General features: G+C 35.5%; 1 protein-coding gene across 1 annotated transcript in view; it reads right to left on the bottom strand.

Moving 5' to 3' along the window:
- Positions 1 to 2,268: 2,268 nt before the first annotated feature.
- Positions 2,269 to 26,141, bottom strand: part of LOC116137700 (phosphoglycerate mutase-like protein 1) — a 65,311-nt gene continuing 41,438 nt past the window's right edge. Inside the window, exons 6-12 of the mRNA XM_031423383.1 lie at positions 16,596 to 16,739; positions 15,736 to 15,786; positions 11,034 to 11,052; positions 3,981 to 4,069; positions 3,280 to 3,399; positions 2,728 to 2,772; positions 2,269 to 2,622 (exon numbers count right to left, since the gene is read on the bottom strand). Of these exons, the coding sequence (XP_031279243.1) occupies positions 2,508 to 2,622; positions 2,728 to 2,772; positions 3,280 to 3,399; positions 3,981 to 4,069; positions 11,034 to 11,052; positions 15,736 to 15,786; positions 16,596 to 16,739 (583 nt within the window). The 3' untranslated portion in view covers positions 2,269 to 2,507. The remainder of the gene's footprint in view (positions 2,623 to 2,727; positions 2,773 to 3,279; positions 3,400 to 3,980; positions 4,070 to 11,033; positions 11,053 to 15,735; positions 15,787 to 16,595; positions 16,740 to 26,141) is intronic.

Genomic DNA, 26,141 nt, shown 5'->3' with positions numbered 1-26,141 from the left:
TGGCCTCTTTTTATCGGTGTTTTATTAGAAATTTTAGCTCTATTGTTGCCCCACTCATTGAATGCCTCAAGGGAGATAGTTTTACATGGAATGCCAAGGCACAACAGAGCTTTGAGGAATTCAAAGAAAGGCTCATTAAGGCTCCTATGCTTTCCCTACCTAACTTCGACCTAGTGTTTGAAGCTGATTGCGATGCCTCTAATGTTGGTATTAGTGTTGTACTTTCTTAAGAAGGGCGACCAATTGCATTCTTCAGTGAGAAACTTAATGATACAAAGTTGAAGTACTCTACCTATGATAAAGAGTTTTACGCCATTGTTCAGGCCTTGAACCATAGAGCCACTACTTGCTGTCAAAAGAATTCATCTTATATTCCAATCATGAAGCCCTCAAGCATCTCAACTCCTAACAGAAACTCAACTGTCATCATGCAGATTGGAGTGAGTTTCTTCAAGCATTTCCATTTCTTCTGAAACACAAATCAGGTGTACAAAATAAGGTAGCCGAAGCCTTAAGTTGTCGTCATGTTTTACTTTCCACCCTACAATTGAAGGTTTTTGGTTTTGAAGTTGTGAAAGAATTATATGAAGAAGATCTTGACTTTGGTAACATCTGGAAGTCTAGTTCTTTGCAGCCTTACAAGCAATTTCATCATCAAGATGGGTATCTTTTCAAGGGCAACCAATTATGCATTCCCCAGTGTTCTCTACGTCAGTCTATCCTTTGGGAAGCTCATAATGGCAGATGAGCTGGGCACTTTGGTAGAGACAAAACCTTAGCTCTTGTGAAGGAAAAATTTTATTGGCCCAAGATGGAACGAGATGCTATCCGCCACATCCGAAAGTGTCACATTTGCCACATTGCCAAGCTTGGAAATCAAAATACTGGTGCATATAAACCCTTACCCATTCCCAAAGCTCCTTGGGAAGATGTGAGCATGGATTTTGTTGTGGGTTTGCCAAGGACACAAAGGCAAAAGACGTTATGATGGTAGTCGTCAACAGGCTTTCTAAAATGGCCCATTTTGTGTCATGTCACAAAACTGATGATGCTTCTCACATTGCTGATTTATACTTCATAGAGATTGTGCATCTTCATGGAATTCCAAAGACCGTCACCTCAGATCAAGATGTCAAGTTCATGAGTCATTTATGGCAGACTTTATGGAGAAAAATGGGAACGCACTTACAATTCAGCTTAGCCAGCCACCCTCAGACCGATGGTCAAACTGAAGTAGTCAACAGAAGTTTGGGAAATCTATTGCAAAGCTTTGTAGGGAAACATATTCGCCAATGGGATCTTGTATTAGCATAATCAGAATTCTCTTACAATAGTTCTATAAGCCAAACCACAGGAAAGTGTCACTTTGAAGTCATATATGGCAAACGTCCTCTTAGCCCTTTAGATCTTCCGCCATTACCCACTACTGGTGAATTCAGTGTTGATGTTGATAGGTGTGCCAAACAGATCAAGAAGCTTCATGAAGAGGTTCGAGAGAAGATTCTTCGTCATAATGCTAAGTATCAACAACAAGCCAACAAGCACAGAAGGCCGACTAAATTCAAGAAATGAGACTTTAGTGTGGATTCATCTAAGGAATGAGTGTTTCCCTAAGTCGCATACGAAGTTGTCTCCTTGAGCTGACGGACCATTCCGAATTTTGTAACGTGTCAATGATAATGCTTATAAGATTGAGCTCCCTGGAGATTATGGAGTTTCTGCTACTTTCAATATTGCTAATCTATCTCCTTACTATGAAGAACAAGATGAAGAACTGGAACTCGATAGCGAGTCTCTTCCAATCCCAGAAGAATGATGCGGGAGCATAAACCAAAAAAAAAGAGACAAAGACAGAGAGAGAGAGAGAGAATAAGAAATTTTTAATTATATTGACTTTTTGTTTGTCCCCCATGGAGAGATATGTTTTACTTTTTTACTTAGAATGCTATAAATAAAACCTTACTTTGTCCCTTGTAATCATCACTTATCATTATCCAATATATTTAAGTTAAAGCATTTGCTTTCTCTTCCTCTTGGAGGTTTTTTTTAGTTATCATTGGCTTAGCCAACCAAGGTAGCCTTTCTAGCTATTCTTACCATAGTGAAGTTTATTCTAACTTCACCATAATTGGCATCCATAGGGTTTTCAACCTCACCAAGATTGGGGTTTCTTGCGACGTCCCAACTGTCACTCCAAGTTTCATGTAAATTATATTTTTGCAAAAGCCAACAATCATTGAAAGTTAATACATTCTTGAGTTCAAAATATGAATCAATTTCGTTCATCACTTCATCTTAAAATGAACTGGCGCCTACAAGTCTCCTACGGCTTCCAAATCTTTGCCTACACCAATAAAGAATCTTCACATTGTCTACAATAACAGCGAGCACATGAATATTTTGGTACAAATTTTTTGCAGTAAGGTACAATTCTCTCAGTGAACCACCTCTGCAATTATTTTATACCATATAAGGGTTACTGTTCGATCATGGAACCCATGCTATAATTAGTTGGGCGTTAATTTATCCTGATGCTTCTCAGCAGCAACATCACTAGGTAGATCGAGACCACTGGGAATCTTTCCAGGGAAGTTTGTTGTCGCTGAATCTGAACCCAACATACTGCAGTACAAAAAGAGAACTGATCGATTGAAAAAAGTCACTAGTTATGGCTACGCTAGGAAACAGAGTTCTCTCTGAGTTCTATTCTAATCTAATAATGCTCACCTTCTGTCAACAATAACCATTGAGCGAAGCTCACAATTAGCAAAGCTGCAGCAACAAATTGAAAAGCATATTAGCATGTTATCCATGATCCAACGTATAGTTATTTACTACCCACTGTTAACAATTTAAGGGAAAAACTGTATCTCAGATGAGTACAATATAGATTGATAGAAATTGGAACTTTTGGGTAATTCAAAATTACCAAATTTTTGTATCCAGGACTGAAGATTTACACAGAATTAAATAACTATAAATGAGGAACTAGACAGAATTGAATCCAGAACAGGTAAAGAATTAAAACAAAGAAAACTATTTTCAGCTTCTAGTCTTAAGAAATGATCCAACACTTGAAAGAATATGCAACATGGCATAAAGGAGTAGAATTTGAAGCAGAGAAGGATGTCAAAAAGTAAAAAGTAGCTAAAATTGAACAGTGAACACAAATCTCTACCATCTCTAAATATCTTTAATTTAATTTCTAACGAGGATCTGGTAAACACGTTAAAGCTATACACCAATAATTGACATTGAAAAATATGAGGCAACACTTACTGTTTACGTATTCCATCCTTTATAGATGGATGACAATCAGTTCCAAATGCACTTAGGGTATGATATAAGAATCCACTGTGAGTAACAACTGCGATCTCCTTCTCTTTTCGAGTCCACAGCCTGGATCAATTGATTAACGGGAAAACAAAAGAAATAGTCAGGATTAAATTGACGCTTCTTCTGCCATAGAATTACATGTCCATGTGCATCTTATTCAAAGGTGAAACACATACTCGGGGAAAATCATAGAAACATTTCAAGTCTGGATCAATTTAAAGGGGATCATTTACTGTTCCAATAGTGGAATGAAGTCATCAAAATTCCTTTTTTCTAATGAAATTTATAGCACAAGTGATTATTACATGATCAGTTGTCACAGTTCGAATCAAAATGAAGATAAAACATAAGTGCACACATCAAAGTGCCATGTATGGAATTTAAAACTCAATGGAAATCATCATTTACATGGGACAACAACATAACCACTACTCTGGAAAACATCTCAAAGCCTTCCGTCTCTGTAAAACCATAGACAATAGCACGAAAAGTTTAAACCCTATGATAGACCTCACTAAACAGATGGCATCCTAGCGACTGCAATCACACTATTCCATAGTCATTATATAAACTTTCTATCTTTATCATGTACTTATGTAGATGAAAAAAAAAAAAATTTTGAATAGAGGTATATGGGAAGTCACCAGTTTATGAACTCCATTCCCCTCTTTGCAACATGTTCGTTCGTCTCTCTAGTGTCAGCCATCCACAAAATGTCATCATCGTTTTCTATCTGAATAAAAATAGCCAAAAAAAAAAAACTTGTATGCATTAGAAACAAGGGTTCGTTTGGCTCCATTTGAAATACTACTATAGTATTCCCAATAAAGTTAATTATAAATTGTAAAACTCACATATTATTCAATATTATTCAACTTTTTAAACCCCTTAAATTTGTAATTTAATTAAATACCCCTAATATTTTTTTAGAAATTGCAAAAACACCCCAGTAACCTATATTTACCGATTTCAACCACCACCATCGAAAATGGTCAGAATTTGGTATAATGGCACACTACCAGCTGAATCTGGCTGTAGTACACCGATCTAGCCTTTTCCGGCCAGATCCACGATAGATCTGGCCAGAAAAGCCAGATCGAAGGCCAAAGATCTGGTCGTTGACGGTCAGAGCTTTGGCTGTAGTCAGTCATCAACGACGGCCAACACATGGTCGTCGTTGACCATCAACGACGGCTGTATCTTTGGTCGTCGTTGACGAGCAAATACGGCCGCCAGATCCACCGTGGATCTGGCCGAAAAAGGCCATATCGGTGTACGACCGCAACATCCAGCAGGTCATGCGCCGTACGATGACTCCGGCCACCCTCCGGTGGTAGTGGCCAGCTGTCCATATTTAATGGGTGGGTTGGGGGTTTTTGTTAACTTTTAATGTTTTATTATAAGGGTGTTTAGTAAAAACAAACATAGGGGGGTGTTTAGTAAATAACAAATATAGGGGTATTTTATTTTTTTCAAATCCTACATCGTAATACCCGCCCAATTCAACTTTTTTTAACTTTTTTCTAAAAACTTTTTCAAAAGTGTAAAAAGTGAACCAACAGCCAAGATGTCTGAAATTTTCAATGGGTACATCTTTCACGAACTTTTTTTTTTTTTTTTTAATTAACCAGGGTTTTGGATCAGTTTCCCGCGTATCTCACTAATTTTTAGACTCTAAAACTATCGATCAAATAAGATCCAATGCTATCCCTATTAACTCTTCTTGCTCTTTACCATCAAATGACTCGAATTTGAGAGACCAGGTTCATCTTTCTTACTCTTTTACATGTCCACCCAATAATGCTTGGCACCAAACCTTGATATTTCATTTAATGAAGGAAATAAGGTGTGTGTATATACAGGACGCGGACCCAGCCCTTGGAGAGTAGCGACAGCCTGCCCTCACATTTTGAAAAAAAAATATTTATATGACCCCATAAAAAAATTCAATATATATATATATATATAGGTTTATCTTCAAATTAAAAAAAAAAAAAATGAGAAATTATACATATATCCAAACTCATTAACAATTGTTATTAAATAATATCCACGCTTACATCATATTAAAAATTTAATTCTCTTCACTCTTTTACTCCATTTTTTTTTATGATTTTATCCCTAAAATTCTTTATTTTCTCATTCTCTCTTTCACTTTCTCAATGTTTATCGTTCTAAAACTTTTGAAAATTAAATTGTTGAAACTTTCACTCATCAGGTGCTATAATTGCTTCGTTTTCCGTTTTCTCAATTTTAGATATGTGTATTGCTCATTTCATTTTAGTTATTTTGGGTTGAATCATGTTTATTTTTTGGAGATTTTTTATTCTAATTTGATGGAAAAATGCATGGATCTTGTGAGTTTGTTTTGTATTTTGTGTTTAGACGTTCATCTTTTCCCAAATTAAACCTTAATTATTTTACTAACGTTATTTTTGCCCTTCATCTACCACTTCTAACATGTCAACGACACCGTTTAGCTGCTCAAAATTATTAAAATTTGAGTTATTCTTATGTTTATACTAGAAAATTTTCTCTTTTTTTATTAATTCATATTAAAAATCAAGACAATGTTGACTTAATTGAAGTTTTGTTGACTTTAGCTTAGGTTAGACCTGATCAAAGTCATGAAATTAATTAAATCTTTGAAAGAAAAAAAAAATAAAAAAATAAAGAGGAGAAATAAGAAATTTGTATAGAACATTTTGGTGGATTGTGATTGTTGTAAATCTTTTAATTATATTAGATTGAAGTGAAGTTTAGATTCCCATGGTGTTTTGCTCTCTTTAATTAAAGAGGTTTTCTTCATAAAAATTTATTGTTTTTCCTCGTGAAATTAATGTTATTTCAATATAATTGCTCAAGGTTTTGCTTCTCATAAATTATTCAAAGGTAAAGTTATTGTGTTTTGCATTATTTTCTTTCATTATTGATATTATATTATTTCTTTGCTTAAGTTTGTTGATTTTTTTAAAATTTCACTAGTTGTTTGAACAACAATGGTGAGCCACGGAGGCCCCCCCTGGGTAAAAATCCGGGTCCGCCACTGTGTATATAGATCCAGCATGCAAAGAGATAATAAAATGTTTTTCTTTTTAAAATTATATTCTTTTCGTTAGAAACCAGACATACATATTATACTCAATATTATTAAAAAACAAATAGTTGATCCTCATGGATGTTGTCAACCTCTTTAACCATCGCCCACATAAGTGTGGGTATATATATCGGGTGTTTTTTTTTTTTTTTTTATCCCAAGGATTGACCCGATGGTCAGAGGTTTGTTCTTTCCTCGAGTTCGTGCTTCAACCCTTGGGATCACCTACCCCAATTACATTGTGACTACCTAATTTTTTATGTTTGTAAGGTGTTCAATAGACTTCGAAGATTAGTTAAGTACACGCAAATTGGTCCGAACAACCCAATTACCAAAAATAAATAAATAAATTATGATACTAGCAATGAAATACCCATCTTGAATTGAGACTTAATTCATATGCATGTCTAAGAAAATTCGGTCAATAGACAATAAAGTCTAAGGAAAGTGGGTTTTAAGTGGGACCATTTGTGACCCCTCCACTTCCTAGGAATTTTCCTGGTGCATATTGAACCATGGTACACTTACTACTATATCAAGTTCCTATGAATTATTTGATTTTATACCTTATCACCCCTACCACAAAATGTCACCAAAACCTCAAAATCATCAAGAACTATTCGAGATGTTGAAATTGAGGAATTACGAAACCAAATCAGAGAATTACAAGAACAACTCACAAGATGGGGAATCACACGAGATCAAGATGATGAAATCGGCAATAGCTCCAACAGCAGCAGGTGAGGGCACCAATCCATTGGGAAGACTCTTTATCTCGAATGAATATCCTAGGTTCCATCCGAGGGGTCGAGATAGTGATATTGGGATTTCAAGCTTCAGAGTAGACATTCTTGAGTTTGAGAGAAGACTTCAACCAGATGATTTTATTGACTGGTTACACACGATAGAAATAATTTTTGAGCTTCAAATTGTTCCTATAGAAAGTGTGGTGAAACTGTTGTAATAAATTGAAGAAATATGCATCTATATGGTGGAAGAATCTGAAACAGCAACGAAAAAGAGAAGGCCGTCAGAAGATCAGATCATGGGAGAAGATGCATCAAAACTCAAATATAATGGCAGGCACTTTTCTTCAATTTCTAATTTAGACAGAACCATGTCGGTAGAAGAGTATACGATTGAGTTTGAGCAACTTCTTCTAAAGTGTGATATCCATGAATTGGAACAACAAACTGTCACTTGTTATCTGGGAGGTTTTAATGTAGAGATTGCAGATGTCGTACAATTACAACCATACGGAGTTTGATTGATGTTACCAGTTGGCGATTAAGGTTGAGAAGCAGCGGGCATGGAAGAACCTATAAATTCCACGAAATAGAGGGGGAATACAGCAAGCCGTGGGAAACAAAGCTTAGCACCCGTTCCAAATCCTAAAGTAAACTCCTTCAAGCCTCCTTATAGAAATGAAGAGGGTGGTTCTAGTCGCACTCCTATGTCGCTTCAAGAAAATGTTTCAAGTGCCAAGGCTTCAGGCATATCGCTTCTGTTGTCCAAATCGAAGAATTTTACTTTTGGAGGAAGAGTTATTGAAGATCATGCTGAGAAGGATACAATGGGTGAAGAAGAATGCTTGATAGGATAGAATAGAAGCAGTACCTGCTGATAATGAGAACTCTTATGGTACGTCACAATCTTAGCACCGTTATGATAACCGAAGACGAAAGTTGGCTTCTCATCCAATATTTTCCATACAAGGTCACATCCAAGGAAGGTTGGTGTTAGGGTATGCCCGTGAACACAATCGTGTTGCGGTTTCAAGGCATTATATCTTGTAAATACTCTTTTGAGAATGGAAGAAAGAGTTCTAATTTCACATGTTGTTTACTGCTCATTTATACTATTATATGCATGTGAATGTCCGTATGATACAATCTTTAGAAGATCAATCATCGAAGCATTCCCTACGTAAGTAATCTTAATTGGGTAATAACATTGCATAGTAGGCATGCTGAATACCTCTATTGATATCATTGTGGTATTAGTGTGGGGTGTTTATAAGAGGTATATCACTAGGGCATTAGCATGGACAAACAGTTAGTGAACTGTTTATCGAATAGATTGATTACGATGAATCACATGGACATTTAGAATGTGGTCAATGATACATCGTGAATCGTACTAGTGTACCACTAATCCTTAGACTTGAGACATCAGGTTGGACTCGACATAGGATGTATATGATATATGGTGTATATACACGAGACTAGTCATGTTTTGTATAGAAGCCAGTTTGGTCATTGTTATTCATGTGCAAGGACAAATGATGGTCGATGGGATCCGTGACTCGTGGTTGGTCCCGAGTTCCCAGACGAATGTCAATAAACATAGAACAATGAAATATTTGGCCGAAGTACAAAATAGTCAAAAAAGAAGTTTCATGATGACACGTTCCATTGTATTGATTGACAATTCGGAGAAAGATAAAGTTAAGGGTTTGACATACCATGAACCTATACTTAATCGGGATTAGACACGAAGGGATTTTACTACATAAAACGTACGATCGAGAAAAAAAAGGTTCATTGGAGTTTAACTTCATGTGGCTTAGGGGTTGTGGAGCATTATTAGATGTACCATGATTGGTGAGAGTTTCGATCATAAGAATTATGATGAAACATCAGATTGTGATATCGAGCCCACGGCTAGGTTACAGTGAACCTAGTGGTTACACCTAAAAACCAAGTATGAGAAGAGAAGTAATAATATCGTTAAGGTTAATGATGTTCGATGTAAACGTGTGCATCCAATTTTAGTATTAGTAGAAATGTACTCATGGAAGCTAGCACTTACCAACGGTAATAAGGTAATTTGGTCATTATTGATTAGATTCAATGATGGACTAAAATAATTATTGAATGGATTTAATAATGTATTAAATTTAAACGGGATTATTTTATAGTCTTGATATAATTTGTTAAATCAAGGATTTAATTAAGAGTTAATATTAAATTAAATTGTTTCAAGGACTTAGGATCATAATGATTTAATATTGAGTTAATATTAATTGAAATTATTTCAAGGACTTGAAAATAATATTGAATTTGTATAGATGTTAATAGGATTCATATTCATCAAGGACTTGAGAACAATTTCAAATTAGCAAAATGGTCCTTGTACAAATAAGTGATATTCCCAAATTTAATATAATTTTTCATTGACTGAAAATCTCTCTCTTGAGCTCTCATGCGGACTCTCTTTTCTTCATCTTGTGGTGGACTTTACTTTGAGAGTTTTCATCAAATTGTTGAAGATCTTGAACTCCTTTTCAAGTACAAGAGTTGTAAAGCAAAAGGTAATAATTTTACCCTTTAGTTTCAATAACATGTCATATGACCTTTTACCATGTTTACACTAATTTTACACCTTCTAAGCATGAATTCTTACAGTTGGTAACGTCTTATTGACGGAGGTACCTGTGAAAATGTTATTGCCAATTATATGGTAGAGAAATTAAAGCTCCCAATCGTAGCACATCCTCATCCTTATAACTGCAATGGTTGAGGAAAGGAAACGAAGTCAAGGTGTCCAGCATTGTTGTGTTCAATTTTCCATCGGGGATAAGTATCAAGATGAAGTTTGGTGTGTGTGTTCCAATGGATGCTTGCCACTTATTATTGGATGCCCATGGCAGTATGATCATCAACTCTTCATGATGTACAAGAACACGTATTCTTTCAAAAAGGATGGGGTAACGGTAATGTTGACCCCTAGAGACAGAAAATCGTTTGAAGAAACCATATGAGCCTATAGCATTTATCACGAGATCTGGTCTTGAGGCTGTCGTCAGGAATAACCAATGTGTGTTGTTACTATTGTGCGAAGAAATGAAGTGTCTCTCGCCTTGCCCAAGGAATCAAGCACTTACTTCAAAATTTCTGAGGTTTGCCGGATGAGATACGTCCTGGGTTGCCACCAACACGAGATATTCAACATGCTATTGATTTCATTTCGCTCTGTCATTCCAATAAACTAGCATACTGCATGAATCCTAAAGAACATGAAGAGCTACAACGCCAAGTTAAGCAGTTTTAGAGAAAGGCCTAGTAAAGAAAGTGTCCATCCATGTGCAATCCCTGCTTTACTATTCCAAAAAGATGGGACTTGGCGTATGTGCATCAATAGTTGTGTTGTAACAAAATTACTATCAAGTACGTTTCCCCCCTTCCTCTGCTTGATGACTTGCTGGATCAGTTGCATAAAGCCACTGTTTTTTTCCAAAACATAAATACGAAGTGGTTATCATCAAATTTGAATGCGGGTTGGGGATGAATGGAAGACTGCATTCAAAACTCGCAATGGGCTATACAAATAGCCAGTCTGCCTTTGGCCTCTCCAATGCACTCAGCATCTTTATGCACCTCATGAATCAGGTTTTTTCGCCCTTCATTGGTATTTATTGTGGTATATTTTGTGATATTTTGGTATATAGCCAAACCTTGAAGACCATCTGGAGCATTTACGATAAATCCTTGAAGTGCTTGGAAGCAAAAACTATTTGTCAACTGAAGAATGAGAGTTTTTAACAAACAAAGTTGTCTTTCTGGGGTATGTTGTTTCCATCCAAGGAATTGAAGTGAACCAGAGCAAAGTTGAAGCTGCTATCAGTTGGCCCACTTCGAAAACCCTTCATGATGTGCAAAGCTTTCATGGGTTGCCTCTTTTTATCGGTGTTTTTTAAGAAATTTTAGCTCTATTGTTGCCCCACTCATTGAATGCCTCAAGAGATAGTTTTACATGGAATGCCAGAGCACAACGAGCTTTGAGGATTCAAAGAAAGGCTCATTAAGGCTCCTATGCTTTCCCTACCTAACTTCGACCTAGTGTTTGAAGCTGATTGCGATGCCTCAATGTTGGTATTGTGTTGTACTTTCTTAAGAGGGCACCAATTGCATTCTTCAGTGAGAAACTTATGATACAAGTTGAAGTACTCTACCTATGAAAAGATTTTACGCATTGTTCAGGCCTTGAACCATAGAGCCACTACTTGCGTCAAAAGAATTCATCTTATATCCAATCATGAAGCCCTCAAGCATCTCAACTCCTAACAGAAACTCAACTGTCATCATGCAGATTGGATGAGTTCTTCAAGCATTTCCATTCTTCTGAAACACAAATCAGGTGTACAAAATAAGGTACCGAAGCCTTAAGTTGTCGTCATGTTTACTTTCCACCCTACAATTGAAGGTTTTTGGTTTTGAGTTGTGAAAGAATTATATGAAGAAGATCTTGACTTTGGTAACATCTGAAGTCTAGTTCTTTGCAGCCTTACAAGCAATTTCATCATCAAGATGGGTATCTTTTCAAGGCAACCATTATGCATTCCCCAGTGTTCTCTACGTCAGTCTATCCTTTGGGAAGCTCATAATGGCAGATGAGCTGGGCACTTTGGTAGAGACAAAACTTAGCTCTTGTGAAGAAAAATTTTTGGCCCAAGATGGAACGAGATGCTATCCGCCACATCCGAAAGTGTCACATTTGCCACATTGCCAAGCTTGGAAATCAAAATACTGGTGCATATAAACCCTTACCCATTCCACAGCTCCTTGGGAAGATGTGAGCATGGATTTGTTGTGGGTTTGCCAAGGACACAAAGGCAAAAGACGTTATGATGTAGTCGTCAACAGGCTTTCTAAAATGGCCCATTTTGTGTCATGTCCACAAACGATGATCTTCTCACATTGCTGATTTATACTTCATAGAGATTTGCATCTTCATGAATTCCAAGACCGTCACCTCAGATCAAGATGTCAAGTTCATGAGTCATTTATGGCAGACTTTATGGAGAAAAATGGGAACCGCACTTCAATTCAGCTTAGCCAGCCACCCTCAGACCGTGGTCAAACGAAGTAGTCAACAGAAGTTTGGGAAATCTATTGCAACTTTGTAGGGAAACATATTCGCCAATGGGATCTTGTATTAGCATAATCAGAATTCTCTTACAATAGTTCTTAAGCCAAACACAGGAAAGTGTCCTTTGAAGTCATATATGGCAAACGTCCTCTTAGCCCTTTAGATCTTCCGCCATTACCCACACTGGTGAATTCAGTGTTGATGTTGATAGGTGTGCCAAACAGATCAAGAAGCTTCATGAAGAGTTCGAGAGAAGATTCTTCGTCATAATGCTAAGTATCAACAACAAGCCAACAACACAGAAGGCCGACTAAATTCAAGAAATGAGCCTTTAGTGTGGATTCATCTACGGACCATTTTTAATATATTATAGGTGGAGGAAATTAATGGAACATATTTTATAAGTTGGGCTGCCTTTACTCGGTCAGAAAATGGGTTTGGGCCCACGACTGAGAAGCAAAATTCGATGGTAATTTCAATATCATGAAGTCAAGTGAGTCATCCTTTGACCCTTTGACTTGTGTGCATTTAGAAACAGAATGTCTGAAATTTTCAACGGGTACATCTTTCACCAACCAAACCTTTTATTTATTTATTTATTATTATTATTTTTTTAATATCGAAAGTGTTCGGAGTAGCTTGCTCTCACCTCAATTAATCTCTCGGGACCCTAGAACTATCGGCTAGATAAGAATTTCAATGACTACCTCTATTAACTCCTCTTGCTCTTTTACCATCAAGAGGATTCGAATTTAAAAAATCATGTTAGATTATTTATTGCTCTTTTACATGGCCACCCAATGGTAGGGGTGCCGGTTGAGCTGAGCCGCTTGAGCTCGGCTCAGCTACAATGTTGAGTCAAGTTCGAGCTCGCCAAGTTTCAGCTCGAACTCAAGAAGCTTGATTGGGAAAGTGAAAAAGTGGAGAATTGAAGAGTTTTTTTGTGAGCTCGAACTCGAATTTTCTCAATGTCGAGCTCGCCTAGCTCGAGCTTGATACTATAGCAAATGAGTCAAGCTCGATTAGCACAAAGCTCGGCTCGGCTCAGCTCAGCTCAGCTCGTTTACACTTTACACCCCTACAGTGATGTTTACAAACTAAGCCTTTGCTCTATTCTCACAATGATATTTACATGAAAATGAAAGGAAAATAAGGGGTGTGTGTGTGTATAGATCCTGCATGCAAAAAGATTATAAAACGTTTTTCTTTTTAAATCAATATTAATTAAAAAAACAGATCGGTGATCCTTCATCGATTCTGTCAGCCTCTTTAATCATCCCCCACATGATTAACTACATTTTGTCTCTCTTTTTCCTTGACAAAGGATTCAGATTTATCCATTTCCTTTTGTGAATCATAATTCTAAATTAGTCAGTCATTATAAGATTAATTTAGCGAGAAGTTCCGGTTCCAGCACAAGGCATCATTAGTTGCTAACTGTGATACCAGCAATTGAGATGACTCATCATTGAATTGAGACTCCAAGTTTCATGTAAATTATATTTTTGCAAGAGCCAACAATCATTGAAAGATAAAACATTCTTGAGTTTAACATATGAATCGATTTCGTTCTTCACTTCATCTTAAAATGAATTGGCGCCTACAAGTCTACTACGGCTTTCACATCTTTGTCTACACCAATAAACAATCCTAACATTGTCTACAATAACAGCAAGCACATGAATATTTTGATACAAATTTTTTGCTGTAAGGTACAAGTCTCTCAGTGAACCACTTCTGCAATTATTTTATACCAACTGTTCGATCATGGAACCCAGGCTATAATTAGTTGGTCGCTAATTTATCCCGATGCTACTCAGCGGCAACATCACTGGGTAGATCGAGACCACTGGGAATATTTCCAGGGAAGTTTGTTGTCGCAGAATCTGAACCCAACATACTGCGGTACAAAAAGAGAAAGAATCAATTGAAATAGTCACATTGTGGCTACGCCAGGAAACATTGTTCTCTCTTGAGTTCTATTCTAATCTAATATTGCTCCACCTTCTGTCAACAATAACCATTGAGCGACGCTCACAATTATCAATCTGCAGCAAAAAATTGCAAAGCATATTAGCATGTATCCATGTTGAATCCAAAGTATAGTTAGTTATTACTACCCACTGTTATAATTTAAGGGAAAAACTGTATCTCAGATGAGTACAATAGATTGATAGAAATTGGAACTTTTGGGTAATTCAAAATTATCAATTTTTGTATCCAGGACTGAAGTTTACACACAATAAAATAACTATAAATGAGGCACTAGACAGAACTGCATCAAGAACAGGTAAGATTAAAGCCAAGAAAACATTTTCAGTTTCAGACTTAAGAATGATCCAACACTTAAAGAATTTGCAAAATGGCATAAAGGAGTAGAATTGAAGAGAAAGATGTCAGAAGGCAACAAGTAGCAAATTGAACAGTGAACACAAATCTCTACCATCTCTAAATATCTTTAATTTAATTTCTAAACGAGGACTACTAAACACGTTAAAGCTATACACCATAACTGACATTGAAAATATGAGGCAACACTTACTGTTACAATCATTTCCAAATGCACTTAGGGTATGATATAAGAATGCACTGTGAGTAACAACTGCGATCCCTTCTCTTTTCGAGTCCACAGCCTGGATCAATTGATTAATGGGAAACAAAAGAAATAGTCAGGATTAAATTGACGCCTCTTCTGCCATAGAGTTAGATGCCATATGCATCTATTCAAAGGGGAAAATCAGAGAAACATTTCAAGTCTGGATCAATTTTAAGGGGATCATTTACTGTTCCAGTAGTAGAATGAAGCATCCAAAATTCCTTTTTTCTTAATGAAATTTATAGCACAAGTGATTATTACATGATCAATTGTTACAGTTCGAATCAAAATGAAGATAAAGCATAAGTGCAACATCAAAGTGCCATGTATGGAATCTAAAACTCAATGGAAATCATATTACATAGGACAACAACATAACCACTACTCGGAAAACATCTCAAAGCTCGTCTCTGTAAAACCATAGACAAGAGCATGAAAAGTTTAACCCTATGATAGACCTCACTAAAACAGATCCCTAGCGACTGCAATCACACTATTCCACAGTCATTATATAACTTTCTATCTTATCTGTACTTGTGTAATGAAAACAAAACTTTTGAATAGAGGTAAATGGGAATCACCAGTTATAAACTTCATTCCCCTCTCTGCAACAGTTCATCGCGTCTCCTAGTGTCAGCCGTCCACAAAATGTCATCATCATTTTCTATCTGAATAAAAATGGAAAAAAGAAAAAGGTGAAATAAGCCGTTGTTCGCACTAAGTGAAATTGGATTCCAAACCATGATCAACAGTTCAAAAGTATTGCATTAATAACAGCTAATCCACAAACAAAAGCCAATCACAATAAATTACTTGCCAGTGAAAAATCAATAGCGGAAAAAGAGCTCGATACTCGTTGATGCTTCTTCTCTTATCACAAGGATAACTCCCTGAAGTAAAGAAACAAACATGAAAAGTGGAACACACAAATTTAGAGAAAATTTTTTTTTTTTAATTTATATAAAAAAAAAAATACTATCAACAAAATAGAACCCTAATATCAAAATTTGTTCTTAAATATTTCTCATTCCTATAAGATTTGAAAAACAGGCCTGGTAAATTTAGATTTGAAATCACAAGAGCCCTGGAAACCAACGGTGCTCCACATTTCACTTGAGTAGAAGTGTTTGCACTATCTTAAAAGTTAAAACCCTCACAATGATCAATCAAGTGGAAAGTGGATCTGGTGTCAGCCTTGTTTGCTGTCTAAACCAAGGACCTAGGCCATGCCCTGAAACATTTAATCCATTTTATGTTATACGCGAAACCTTGACAAAAATTGGAATGAATTAGAAACTTAGTCCAATCTTCCTTGATGACACAATATGTTATTAGGCATACCAATCTAGATTTTGGAGGCGTTCATGAATTCAGAATATATTTAAAAAGCTAATACAACAACTTAGGTTGACAGAGCGCCAAGTCATTGATACATTATATTATAACTGCTAGCCCAGAACCTAATTTATTGTCAAATGCATAATGGCACGTATAAGAAATTCGTCTTTCAATGGTAAATTACTTTACACTAAAAGCTCTTTTACCAAATAAAGAGTTCGTTTTTTCATTTCTCCTCTCTCTCTCTCTCTCTCCGTTTCCTTTTTTCTTTTTTTTTCCTTTATTTAAGGTGAACAGAATATGAAATCTTTGAGAAGGAAGTTATATTCTGTCTGACTAGCCTTGTTATGTAATTACATACCAAACGTTCTCGGCAAAGCTAACTGCAATAATGGTGGGCAATTTAGACTTGAGATTGCAGAACGATCACTGTTCCCTGCTTTTTCCACCATCAAGTGAGGTGCATCTGTCCCATCTACATACCCTTCACCACCAAGACTCCTATGCTGTTTGCATAGCCCTGCTATTCAAATTATGGAGTCATAACCTAAAATGCAAGAACGCATAAACAATGACGAACAGTATGAAGGAATCTAGTTCACCTTATAAAGGGGAAGTGATGACCAACTCAATTTTCTTAGAAGTCAACTTCATGAACATCCTTGTGCAATCTCCACCTGTATTATACACCGAATGCCCAAATCATTTTTTTCACTAAAGCATTGTACAATGTACAAACACTAATAATTGATAATGATTATCTTCTTGCTGAAACAAAACAAACGCACGAATTCTCAAGGTCCTAACAGAACATCATTTGAAAAACTTTCTAGTTTTTATTAATGAAAAACATTTGACAAGATCAGAGGAGCTAAATTGATAATGAAACAACAATTTAAGTGGTGATTACCTGCTTCCCCGTCTTGGGAAAGCTGTGCATCAAAATAATCACAAGACTTGTAAGCATCATGGTTCTTTTCCGCGGCTACATTGTGAATACCCTGAGATGCCTCACCTGCATGCAAAAATTTACAATACCACAAGTCTTCTCAATTGAAAATCTTACAACTTAAAGAAAAAAAATTAATCTTGGCACGAACCGGTGAATATTTTACATAGGTGAGATGGATACAAACTCGTGCCAGTGGCGGGATCCAATCGTCTGCACTCGAATGTAATTGAAATTCAAGATTACAAACTATCAGAACTAAAGTAATAGCATCAAGCCTATGAGCAACTAGATCCCATCTAAGCCACGGAACTCAGATCAATGCAAATATAACAATCAACACTTCAAAATCTGCCTAAGAAAAACCATTACATTTTGATTCTCACACAAGCGCATCAAATAACCAGAAATAAACAAGATGGGAGTCGGTTGTTAAATCTATTTATGTTATTAAGCAAACAAGCAAATTCACGTATCCAATAAATAATAAATAAAACGTGTTATAAGCATGAAGGTGAGAAATAAAATGCCAACTAAGGACGTTTCTGCCTTCCAGAGGTCCTGAAACCAGCTGGCACTTGTAAATTAAATCCTCAATATGAAAAAATTAACAGAATCCTCATCCATGATCATTAATAATACTTAATTACCATTACAGGATGACCCAGTCAAAGAAGTTAATCAGTTTCAAGTAACAGAAAGATTATAAATTTGAGAGGAAAATTTCAGGGATTGGAGGTAAAATACCAGAGAGAGGAGTAACGGTGGAATGGTGGTAACCCGAAGTAAAGAGGTAAGACATTCCATGTTGAGAAATTCTGAAGGAAAACGGCGAAGTAAAGAAGACGTAAGGGGGGGAGATAAAGAGGAGGAAAGTTGTAACAAACTTGTGGTGTGCGCCGTAAGAGCAGGTTTATTTAATGTGTTTTTCTCAGAATTTTCAATAATTCATATGCTCTGCGATTATTCACAGGAAACAATCATGTAATTCCTTATGGAATTCATAGCCAAATATTGAATGGATTGGATTAGAATTTCCCTTGGTAGAGATAAAATACTGACTGATTCATATGTTGAGCGAAAAAAACTAAGAAATTAAAGAGCGGAGTCCTTTATTAAATTCTAAATCACATTAATATACATGATGAATACAGCATGTTATTTGTTAAGTATTCATTGATACAGAATCCTTATTTTAATGAATAAATAAATTAATGAAACAATGAGAATAAGCATGGTTACAGATTCTTTGATAAATGAAAGCAGTAAATATGCAAAGCAAGCACTAAGGGCGCCAAGGGAATCGAATTTATCCGCAGAAGGAAGTTGCAGAGGAATCTGAGTCCATCATGCTGCAATTGTAAATTAAAAACAAAATTAATGAACGCCTGTTTAAATGTTATGAACGGACATCCCTTAATAATGGACAAACGTCCACCGTTATTGGATGCCCGTCCAAACTTTAAATTTAAAAAAAATTATGCTCAACTTAATGGACGCCGTTCAAATTTTTTGAACGGGTGTCCCTTAATAATGGACGGTTAATGGACAGGAGTCCATCCGTCCACTCAAGGTGCAGAAATTTGTAATCAGTTTCTTTTTGAGTGCCTTCTCTTTCTAACATCTCTTGACTCCCAAATGTTAGATTGTCTACTATCTTATAACACTACTTAACTAATGAGCAGTTGTCATGTTTCATTTATTCCTTTCATGTAGATGCATTCATGACTGACTAAATCCTTCTCACTGGGTGGTTCTACCATCCTCCTATCCAACCGATCATCGGATCGCAATCGCTTCAAGTATCAACTACTTCACACCCTTCGCACCCACAGAGGTGCAGATGATAGATGTTATAAATGTTTAATTATTATTATTAATATTAATCACCTGACACTGCTAGAAATTGACAGTTTTTTTACCTGTGTGTTTGCGGTTTGCAGAAGTAGGAGGACTTTCCAACAACTGAAGAAGGAAAATGCAACACTGAAGAAGAAACTAGAAGCTTATTTTCAGGTGGCTGAGCTGAACCCTGTTTGTGTTGTTTTTACCCAGAAAAAGTAAATTATGTGTTTTTAACTGATAAAATTTGATGTTATTCAGCTAGCAAGACAAGCAGGGCCCATGGAGATTGCTAGTCGTCGGAAATAATTAATTACAGAAGGGAGTGCAATGGAAAAAAGTGAAATGTTGTTGTTGAAGTTTGTGCTGTGTAGTGTATGAGCAGCAGTACAAATGGAGCACTTGAAAGGGCTTTTGGGTTGAGTTGATGAGTGAGCCTAATCTATGTATTAGATTTGGTTTCCTGAATGAAAGTGTTGCTCTTTGTGTTAGGCTTCTCAGTTGCAGAAAAAGATCATAAAAAGCCCTGTAATGTAAACTCAGTTCAATACTTCAATTATATGCTCTGCTTTTCAACTACTTGTAATTTCTCTCCTCCTTGTTTAATTCACAAAAAATCCAATGTCATAGCAACTTCTATTCGTTGCAACTTTAGTCGTTGAAAAACTTTTTAAAATGAAGATTAAGTCATACATTCCTGATTTCAAGTTGGCTTTCGAACATTTATGTATTCATGCATGAGGAAGAGCAGTGTTAGATGAATTAGAGAAAAGCCTTGATTTCAGTGAATGGCATATGGAGCCTTCAAGAATGACTCTTTACAGGTTTAGGAATACTTCCAGGTTTGGGAATACAAATTTCTGCACCTTGAGTGGACAGGCATCCACTCAAGATGGATTCCCATCCATTAAGTTGAGCATAATTTTTTTTTAAATTAAAAGTTTGGACGGGTGTCTAATAACGGTGGACTCCCATCCATTATTAAGGGATGCCCGTCCATAACATTTAAACGAGCATCCATTCATTTAAATGAGCATTCATTAATTTTGTTTTTAATTTATAGTTTGGACGGGCGAACATGGACGGGCGTCCATTAAAGGTGTTCGCCCGTCCATTAGTATAGACCCCCGTCCATTGAATATGGACAGTAAATGGACTCTCGTCCATATAATATGGACAGGAGTCCATCGTTCATTTTGCATGGACGGGCGGGGCCTTTGATAGACGTCTGTCCAATAACAGTGAACAGTCATCCATAGTTGATGAACGGCTGTTCACTTGCAAAATATTTGTTAAAGTGATATGTGGCTGGTCTGAGTGTGATGACACGTAATTCGATGTAAAAATTCGATGCACAGTCATGATGTCCGTAGCATTATTGGTAATCAATTACCTGAAATTTAGCTTTTGTTGCTGTATTATTACCGTATTAAAAATTTTATATTTGTTTTGTTGTATTAATTTTGAAAATTACAAGCGTGGATTGTGGCATTCTAGATCTGTAATAGAATAACGTGAGTTGACTAGAGTATGATCGGGTCAAGATTTAATACTCTCAAATTGAATAGGAAAGGAAACATCATGTTAGCTATTGTTAGTGAATAAGAGCATCTTCAAAGGACTATTTATATGACCTAAACTCTTTATTATTAAGAGTTTATCTATAGAAACAAGAGTCTAACAGACTTTTATTCTTTAAATATAAATTAAAGAGTGAGTTTAACTCTCCACATTTAGAGAGTCAAATTTTATTCTCTATCCTAATTTTAAATAATAAATTGCAAGTTTCTATGCATTTTATTTATGATTTATCTCTCCTATTAAGTTTCTTTCTTGAAAAAACATATTATCTCTCCTAAAATTTAAAGAGTGTATTGGATTTGAATAAAAAATTTGTTCTTTATATTTAAAAATCAATAAAGATGCTCATTATTTATATGAAAAATGCTCTTTAAAATAAAGAGTACCATTGGAGATGCTCTAATACTACTCTATAAAGAAATCCTATAAAGATCTCTGTATAAAGTGATGTGCTAAAAAATGAATGGAATTGTGAATATAGTGAGTTTGACTTTTTGTTTCACTCTTTCATTTTTTTTTTTGTCACATCACTTTGTATAGAAATATTTGTAAGTATAGTATTATTGATTGTTAGTACATAGTCAATATCTAGTTTTAATTAGAGAAGATTTTTCTCGACAATGAAATAATTAATTGATTAAAATTATTTCTTAGAAAATACCCATCAAGCATATAATCATTTGAAAATACAATAGAACTTTTCTATAGTCATAATAGTGAGATCAAACAATTTTATTATTATAAGGACGTTATAACTTAATAGAGATCATAGTTACAAAAATTATTGTTTTGACTTAGTTATCCTTAGTACAAGTGGTGTAGAGGGAAAATATGCACTAATCGAATGGATATTAATGTCTTCCTCAATCATCCAAATGAACAACAAGTCATTTATACTTTAACTAAAAAAACCAACATTGCAATTAGACAAGAAGATGAAGGATATAATTCTGAGGATGATAGTACGGAAATACAAAAAGTTGCATGTCAAGAAGCTCTAAACATGTTTGAGAACCTGGAAATATTTTGGCTTCAACAAGAATGTTTCATATTGGTGAGTTATTACATATCTGCAAGTTTAAAGATGTGGTAATAACTCTAAAGCATAAATCATTGTTTCAAACAAATTTAGATAAATATTATATTTCATCTTAAACCTTTAATGAAATATAACATATATTTTTTGTAATATATTGATAATTATTACTATGTGAAGGCAAATTTCTTAAAACGGGACCTAGAATAATTAAATTTATTACAATATGAAGTTTATTTTTATTTACAACTGACCCAGATTGAGACCAGAATTTTTTATGATTACATGAAGATTATTTATGGATAGAATATCACTATAAATAAGTTCTATTGTATAACAAAATGATTTGGTTTTTTGTCGACAATCCAAACTTTTAAGATTTGTTATTAGCATTAATTAAAATTTTGGACAAAATTAGTTACTTGGCTTACACGAAGGCAATGGAAAAATGTACATGTGCGGGTCTTAATATTAGAAGTAAAGATGAAAAGGATAAGCGTTCAATCCAGCTATGAATGTTCATGGAAAGATAATAAATTCCAAGCACGATCATGGAAAAAGCAAGCCAGCTGACTTAACCAAATCAATGGTCGTCTCTCCCCTTTATACCTACATTTACAGGAAACAATCATGTAAATTTCCTATGGAACTCATGAGTTAACAGGGTAGGTAATTTCTTTGATCTTGCATGTAAGTATTTTGGTTTTGTCAACTTATTCATTTAAATTAGTACACAATCTATTTAGTTTCAGAAAATGTGGTCACAAACAGAATCACAGTGATCACAACATGTCTGATAGATTTTATTTTAATATTCATGCATCTTGCATTTGCCTTAATTAAATGTGATTATATTTTCAGTTGTGGAAAGATTTTTGTGGACATTATATATTATGTGAGTTGGAAAAGATTTTATTTAATTATGATTTCACGAATCCTTTTCCTCAAAGAAGATCATTTCAAAAATCCTTTTCCTAAAGAAGATCATGATTTCAAAAAATTCTTTTCTTAAAAGGAGATATAGGCTTCATTTGGTAAACTCTTTCAAATGTTACTGTGGTTTTCCTAATAAAGTTAAAACCCAAAAATACATTTGTTTCAATATTTTTAAAATCATGTTTTACTTTATTCATTTCACAAAACATTAATAATTACATTTCTGGTAAACATAACCCAATTTTACTTTTTTCAAAATATTATTCTAAAAAGTATCAGAATAAGTTCAAGAATCATTTTGTTAAAAGGAGATTATGAATTCATGATTCCTTTTCTAAGAAGGCAAATCTAAAAAGGATTCTTTCTTGTTTTCCCAATCCTTGTCAGAAGTATATGTATTATCCTTTTATTATTGTGACTTTTTTTAAGGAAGTCATATTATTTACCTTCATTATTCTCTGAATATTTTCTTTGAGGTTGTTTAGTTTTTGTAGGTTTCCAATATGCTTTGGTAGGCTTTGAATTACCGTGTTTTTTTCTCTTGCTTGCATGAGTTGATTTTGGAACGTAGTTCCGTGTTGAGATCTAGACATGTTCGAGCTGTTGCTACCGAAGTAATTCATCATTATTGAAACTTGAGAGGAGCTTAAGTGCGACCTGGTGGTCCCATGGAGGAGAAGCTAGATTATGAAGGTTTGAGGTTCAACCAAAGAGCAAAGATTGAAGTGTTGTCCAAACAGGGAGTTTTTACAACTGATACTTATTCTTGTCTTTGTAATTGAACAAATAATTATTTCATAATGGATTTGCTTCGTCTGGACTTGGTCCCATGGATGTAGGCATGATTGTCGAACCATATAAAATTGAGTTGTATGCTTTATTTTATGTCGTGGACAGTTTATATGTTTAATCATTAGTTTAGGAACTCATTAAGCACAACGTGAACAAGTAATCTTAATTCTGCTTAAGTTTTAATTAACATGATAAATGTTTAAAACTTTCATTGCATTTGTTTCTTGACCCATTGCGCTTTGACTTAGAAAAATGAGAGTCGGGGCACCTTTTTTTTAATTGTTTTTTTCTCACAATTTTCAATAAATTCTAATTAATATGATCGAGAAGATGGTTAAATCTAGCACAGATTTTTTTTTTTTTTTTTTTCTGAGACTGATTCTAACAGGGCTGCAAAAATCCGGTTAACGAAACCGGATACATGCATTTTGTAACCGAACCGGTTTTTCGGTTCAAGCCATATGGCAAACCGAAACCGGTCCAGTTTTTTGCATTAACGGTTTGCAAACCGAACCGAATTTTCGGTTTGCAATCCGGTTAACCGGTTTTATTAATAAATTTTTTTGCTCTCTACATGTAAGTTCACTAAAATTTCGAAGATATTTCTTACTCCTATTTTCTGACACCAAAAAACTTGAATTGTATTTCTTAAAAAGTCAGGATTTTCAGGAGAATATGAAAATTTAATTTGCTGCTCTTCTTTGTAAGTTGAATCACAACCAAGAAATATAGAGAAATTTAATGAGTAAAGAAGTTGAAATTAAAAATGAAACAGTAAATTAATGTATAAATTAGGATGCAAATTACATGGTGTATATCAAACTGAAGTGTCGGCTAGAAAACAAACGAATCAAAAGAAAATTCAACACAAGCCCAATATACACCACTAGTACTCGTCGACGATAAACTTCGTATTCCCAGTTTTCAGGGCGAGGGAGGTTAGTCTTTCCGGAATTCTGAAATTCCTGCTTGAAATGAGCTGAGGAAACTTCTAAGCTTAGGCATACCTCCTTCCCTATTTGCAACTCCTGTAAACTTCTTCCAAAAAGAAGTAGAATTCAAGCTGAGGAAAAACATCTTTGCATCAGGCAAGTTTCGCTCCGTAATAAGAACGACGTTCTAAAATAGTGTGTGAAGTAATTTATCATTAAATGCAAAGTACTGTGGTTTTAGGTGTTCATTATTGTACCTTTCCTCGTTGGATGAGTTTGAGTCTTTGAGATGAGAGAGGGCAGCGGCGGCTAATGAAGAAGAGATGAGGATGAGTGTACCCTTGCTGACTTGAGGTCGGAGTGCCTACAGCAAACACCACCTCGGTGTTTTCCGGAGCTTCATGCTTGCCCTTTCATGTGTGCAGGTCTAACGGATTGTCAGTGACCTCAACCTCACGGGATCACACCCTATTTTCATAACGGTAGATTTTTGCATCTACAGTTTGGCGTCCACCGTGGGGCCCTGACAATCATCTGCCAACGACGACTTGCAACATGAGAGGAGACACAAAACTCCCCCTGACTGGCACGTAACTCGAAAATCTCATCACGATAAGACAATTTTTTTTTTTCTACTTTCTTCATTTTAATCCATTGAAAGTATCTATGAATACATCACATATCATATTTGTCTATTAAGCATGAAATGTGATAACTTGAAGCACAAAACACATCTCCTGTGTTCATTTGTTTATGCATTAGTTGGAATACTGCTTACTTTTGTATATGTTTAATTCTTTTTGGGAGGTAACTAAAACTCAACCAGTCTTAATCCCGATCCCAATTCAACTTCACAGAGATTGCCACCACTTAAAACCAAAACTCATCGATCCTTCTCCAGAGCTCAGTAAATCCGAAAAACTTGGAAAAAAAAAAAAAAACAAAAACCATCTTTCTTACCAAAAAGCCCCATGAAACCTTACTCAAACTAGCCTAAATTTCTCTACAAACTAGAGCAGAACAGAAGAGAATGGAGAGGCAAAAAGAAAATCAAAGGAAAGAAGAGCTTTATTGTGGAAGCCGTGAGAAGAAACCAATGAAAAACTAGGAAGAATTTCCTAAACAAAGACACCTTCCAAATGTTTTATCAACTAGAGTTATAAGGGAAAGGTGGGAAAAAGGAAATGAGAAAAACGAAGAGGCAAGAAAAAAAAAGCTTTGAAAAGTCTCCCAAAAAGGCAACCACCATAATAAATGCAAACTTTTTCAAAACTGAACAAGTGGCAGCATCAAGGGACATTGGAAAACATGACCCTTTGTTTTCCCACTCAATTGTTCTCAAAATCTAGATCATCTCTAGCAAAGTTTTCAAACTTTCACACAACCCAAGTGCAAGACGTCACGGAGTCACAAAGGCATACTCTCTGAGCATTAGTCAATAGATGTCCCCACTAGACAGGCTCAGTCAAGCTGAGTGGGAAGAATGTAGAATCATTTACGCCAAGTGTCAGCAAGCCTCATCTCTAACCGACTCATTTCAAGGATAGTGGGGAACAAACACGCTACACTTAAGTAGTTGCAGTCTCCTCAGCAATCGGTACAAGTCATACAATGTTATGCGATTTTTGGATATGAGCCAACACCAGCATACAAACAGGAGCAACACAAATGCTATAGCTCCGAACAGCTTACAAACGCACCAACGCCAGAGGTGCAGAGCAACAGCTAATAAACAACAGCAACGGTCGGACCAACAAGCAAAGTAGTAGCTGCCGAGGCACACGCATAAGCATTAAAAGCAACAAAGCTCCAACATCAGTTTATCCTACCTACTC

This window comes from Pistacia vera, unplaced genomic scaffold (genome assembly GCF_008641045.1).
Source record: "Pistacia vera cultivar Batoury unplaced genomic scaffold, PisVer_v2 Contig332, whole genome shotgun sequence".
NCBI lineage: Eukaryota > Viridiplantae > Streptophyta > Magnoliopsida > Sapindales > Anacardiaceae > Pistacia > Pistacia vera.
This window is presented reverse-complemented; position numbering and strand designations above follow the sequence as displayed.